The following is a 5,165-nucleotide window of genomic DNA, read 5'->3' on the forward strand; positions in this document are numbered from 1 at the left end:
AATCAAGCATTTGAAAAATGTTAACATGTGTAGAGAAAACGTTGACCATCTATTAAAAAAAGCCCAAAAAAATTAATCATGTATATAAAAATATTAATCAAGCATTTAAAAAAATGTTGAAAAAGTTTTTGAAAAATGTTAATCAAGCATTTTAAAAATTTTAAATTTATATAGGACTTCTTTACCATGTATTAAAAAATGATGATTTTTTATCATGTATATAAAAATGTTAAACAAGCATTTGAAAAAATATTAAACAAGTATTTGTAACAGGTTAATCAAGCATTAAAAAAATGTTAAATTTGTTTTAAAAAATGTTGCCCATGTGTTAAAAAATGGTAATATTGCATTAAAACTGTTAATCAAAAATTTGAAAAATGTTCAATTTGCATATCAAAAATGTTGACCGTTTTAGAATATGTTAATATTATATTTGAAAAATGTTAATAAAAATTTTGAAAAAGTTTAGAAGTGTGTATTGAAATTTTTTGACAATGTTTTCAAAAAACTATTAACACACAAAAAAGTCTTGTATTTGGAAAATGTTGAAAATATGTATAAAAATATTGACCATGTTTTTATGAAAATTAAATTTATATTCAAAAATGTTAAATGTGAATTAGAAAAATGTTGATGACATAAACGAAAAATTCAGAATGGTAACCAAAAGAATGAAAGGAAACAAAAAAATGAAAACTGAAAAAGAAACAAAATAAATCAAAGAAAAAATAAAATGAATAAAACTAAAGAAACAAATGAAAAGATAGGAGAAGAAAAAAAAGAAAAGAAACGAAAAAACACCCGGAGAAAACCGACTTGACTCACTTCAAGTATGCTCGTCTCCTTTTTTTTTGAATGTTTTTATTGCTTATCACATATGTCATATGGTAGGTCTCACCCCCTTTACTTAACACGAACAATAGCTCCAGGGATCGATCCCTCATGCTCTCCTTTTCCCTTCCTTTTTCTTTAATTGTGCACGAAATGGACCAGCCCGATTACTGTAGCCGCTTCAGTGAGGCTGAACCCAGTGCGGAACTTGACCCAAAACCTATTTTTACTCAGCCAGGCTGAACTGGGCCGCAAACGCAGCTGGCCCAAAAATGATCCAGTCCGAAACGAAGGCCCGTTGTAGCCCAAGACAATAGCACTATACAACTCCTGCTATTTCTCAAGGAAAAAAAAACATACAACTCCTGCTATTTCTCAAGGAAAAAGAAAACATACAACTCCTGCTCTGCGGTGGGCGGTTGGCATCTCGCCTAGCCTAGGGTAGTCCTGGCCATCTCAGGCCCGGCCCTGTCGGCCCACCCAGGCCCGGCCCTAAAATCCAGGGCCTAGGCCCGATGGGCTTGATCATGGGCTGGGCTTGGGCCTGAGTTTTAAGCCCACTAGCAGGGCCTGGGTGGGCTTGGGCTTATCCTATTGACATTTTAAGGAATAGGCCCAGCCCACGACCCTAAGCCCTAAGGGCTTTTCAGGGCTTTTTACCAGATGGGCCGGGCTTGGGCTTGAAAAGTAGGCCCGATGATAGGGCCTGGGAGGGCCTGGGCCTCAGTTTTCTGCCATGGGCTTTTTTAGGCCCGGCCCAAGCCCGGCCCATGGCCAGATATAGCCTAGGGTTATCCCGAGCCGCCGTGAAGCGGGCACGGACGGAACGCCGCCGCCCTCGAAGAAGGACAAGGTGAGGCCCTCGCTCCGCCGCTTGGCTGCTGCCCTCTTTCTCTCCTCGCGTCCTAGGCAGGGTCTGATGTGCCGGACTGATTGATTGGCTCGATTTTCAGGGGCTCGTTAACCTCCCCAACTCTATCCAAGGCAGCTGATTTTCTTGATCCGTTGTTAATAGCAGAACAATAATTGTTCTGCGAGTGGAAGAGCGTCCGTTTACAGGGATTTCGAAAGACGGACGGGGTGGTTGATTTTGTAGGCCGTGAGATGATCCTTTTTACAGGCTGCAATCCCCTCCTCCACCAGCAATAGCAAACGTGTGGATGTGGATTTACCACGCGGTCGAACATACTCGTAAATTATAGTCCGTCTTCTCCAGCGTAAATCATTGTGTCAACGCGGTCGTCAGGCTGTTGTCTGTTCGATTCGGTTTCATCTCAGAGAGATAGAGAGAGAGAGAGAGAGAGAAAAGTCGGGGATTCTCGACTTCTGTCTCCTCTTGTGTCTGAAAAATACAGACGAGCGCTTTGGAAGGCATACTGGACTCGGGAGGAGGTTATTATTCGGTTTCATCTAACAGAAGTCGGAGATTCTCTACTTCAGATTCTGGTCGGACCGATTTAGAGCATCGTCATCATCTCGTCCTCTCTGAATAAATAGAGACCAGAGCTCCCTACATAAAAGATGAGCGGGCTGTTCAGGGCTCCCTGGACTCGGAGGATATTATCCATGGAGTCAGATAGTGCGCGCCGCCATGTAAGTTCTTCTTTGCTAGCTGCTCTGCCTACTCCTATATACTGAAGTTCCCAATAAATGATCTTACACATCACAAAAAATGCAGTGTTCTTGCTAGAGATGATGCAACGATTACTTATGCTTAGAACCTTCTATTCTTTGCATGTTGACCTGACTGTATCCATGGATGATATATATTCTTGTTGCAGAAAGGCGAGGAAGATAGGCTCAGCGCGTTGACCGATGACATTTTAATCTCTATCTTGGGGAGAGTCGACCTTGCCATGGCAGCAAGGACTAGCGTGTTGTCAACGCGGTGGAGAAACTTGCCGTGGCTACTTCCTGATCTCAAACTTCATGTCACGGACTTCCTTAGTGCCCCATGTACAGGGGCTGCACACACTGATCAAGCAATGGCGTCTCTGACAAGAGCCACTAGCAGCTTCTTGGCTCAGCCCCGCAGGGAACACACCATCTCAACACTATGCCTCAAGCTTTATCTCATGGGCAACTACTCGCGTGACATTGGCCTGCTAGTTAGCAATGCCATTGACAGCGAGATGCTAAAAGATTTGGAACTTGCCATTTTAACTGAGAAGGAGGTCAAGGACTCCGACAACGAGGTTATGTTACGGCAAGCTCGGGATGTGGATGGATTTTTCAGTGAGTACCCTAGTGTTCTTCGCTGCCTCACAAGGCTTCATCTACATAATGTTCGCTTCGCCGAACGCGACATGAATCACCTCCTGTTTGATTGTTGCAAGCAATTGCTGCACCTTCGTCTGGACCACTGTGACACCGGGGACTTATCTGTATGGAAGATCAATGCGCCACATTCGAATCTCAGAGTTCTAGAAGTCTACTTGTCACTGAAAAGAGCTGAGGTGCTCTGCCTTCCAAAACTAGAGCGGGTCCGTTGGCAGGCTTGGTTGTTTCATGAGGCCCCCTTGTGTTTTGGTTCTGTCCCGTCACTCAAGGAATTGTACCTCAAATGTGATGCAACTCTCTATCACCAAGACTTTAGTTTAAGCCAGGTTCTAGATGGTACCACAAACATACACACTATGACCTTAAACTTTCGAGGAGAAAAGGTAATTTTAGCAGATATCTGTTGTTATATTGTGCTTATGCATTAGTATGAACTTCATGTTGGACCATCACTAGGATTGTTTTAGCTTTGCTGGTTCATCCTTGACCAAGTAATTTGCTTTTATTTATAAGTAGATAATTTCCGGTGCGTTGCAGTGGGATATAAATATTATTGTATGTTGCTGTGAACCCATATTAATGTGATTGTGTAAGTAAATGTTTTATCAAATCTTGCCTGTGATTTACCTACCTAAATAAATTTTAGGATTTTATTTGGTAAGAATTTATTGGTTTACCAAAGAAGACATATTTCTACTTGGTAAGTCAATAAAAGGTGGGACAGTTAAGATGGTTTTCAAGAAAAACCGGAGAAAAGACCATATATACGAGGAAAAAGATCAGAGCGAAGAGACGGAGGGGGAACTCAAGGTTGTACGAAAGAGGAACATTCTTCTTCTTTAATTAAGTATATAGTAGAGATTTATAATTGCCTGGAAGCATCCCATTACTTGGCAAATGACTAACCTGGTGCATGCATAACTTGCCTTTATAACATATACAGATGCACAATTATTGTATACTTATCTTTTTCTTTATTTGTTTTGTTCATCAGATCTGGATGCAACCAGAAAGAAAACAACTCTGCACTGCATTCAACAAGCTAAGAAAGCTGTTTATTCATGGTATCTTTATAAAATTTGATCTGTTATGGACATTAAATCTCATCGAAGCTGCTCCATCTGTTGAGACATTTGATGTTGAGGTACTTCTACTCAATTCTTTTAAACTTTTAGTTGGAATGTATACAGGTCTATCTGACTCAAAACACCATCGTAGTCTCTTTATGATTGTACATCTGTGGTTGAATGCAGATGTTTGAACATCCTACCATAACCCCTTATAATTTTTGTATTGGTGGTTGAATGCAGATGTTTGAACATCCATGCCTGGATGGTGATGAAGCAAGAATAAGATGGTGTGGTGCTCAGAGAGTGGAACCTTCATGGAAGATTCCTGGGTTCACGAGCTGTCAGAAGTGGCAATTGAAAGAGTTTCAGTTTGGTGGTTTTAGGCCCCTACTGAAGCATCACTTGTTATTTGCAAGTACCGTGATGGGTCGAGCTCCAAACCTGAAGACGGTTCTTCTGACAGATGGTGAATATCCATGCAAGGGCTGTGACGCAATGATCCCTATACCTCCTCCTGTAGGGGGCTTCTTTCCAAGGGACAGGGATACACAAGAAGCAACAGTCAAGCAACTTAGAGAGATCGTCCAGTCCTCAGCACAGATAATTTTCCGTGGTGGTTCGACACACCCCTCTCGAGCCACCTGGTCATGTATTTATTAGCAAGCAGAGTACAAGAGATCACGTCAGTTTTATATATTCTGAACTTACAGAATCGTAGGAGAGTAATACCCTATGTATCCTTTATTATTTCTCTCTGTCAATTTTGTCAAAATCATTAGCTTCCATTATATAAAATACCGAAGTTGTATAAATATTGATGAGAGTGCTTAGAATTCATCTAGATGAGATATAGTTTGGTCCCATTCAGCTGACATCACATTTAGTTGTCTTAGTCCATTTTTTGGTCTACCTTTATGGACCGAGATCTGCTGTGGCCAAGGCACAGCGTACCTTGCCCCCTACCATACCGTTGGAATTGATCCA

General features: G+C 41.4%; 1 protein-coding gene across 1 annotated transcript; it reads left to right on the forward strand.

Moving 5' to 3' along the window:
- Positions 1-1,612: 1,612 nt before the first annotated feature.
- LOC125535723 lies at positions 1,613-4,928 on the forward strand. Its single transcript, XM_048698787.1, has 5 exons — positions 1,613-1,684; positions 1,785-2,424; positions 2,613-3,494; positions 4,106-4,255; positions 4,422-4,928. Exons 2-5 carry the CDS (start codon positions 2,353-2,355, stop codon positions 4,839-4,841), a joined length of 1,524 nt encoding a protein of 507 aa, XP_048554744.1. The 5' UTR covers positions 1,613-1,684; positions 1,785-2,352; the 3' UTR covers positions 4,842-4,928.
- Positions 4,929-5,165: the final 237 nt, after the last annotated feature.

This window comes from Triticum urartu, chromosome 2, assembly GCF_003073215.2.
Source record: "Triticum urartu cultivar G1812 chromosome 2, Tu2.1, whole genome shotgun sequence".
Lineage (NCBI taxonomy): Eukaryota > Viridiplantae > Streptophyta > Magnoliopsida > Poales > Poaceae > Triticum > Triticum urartu.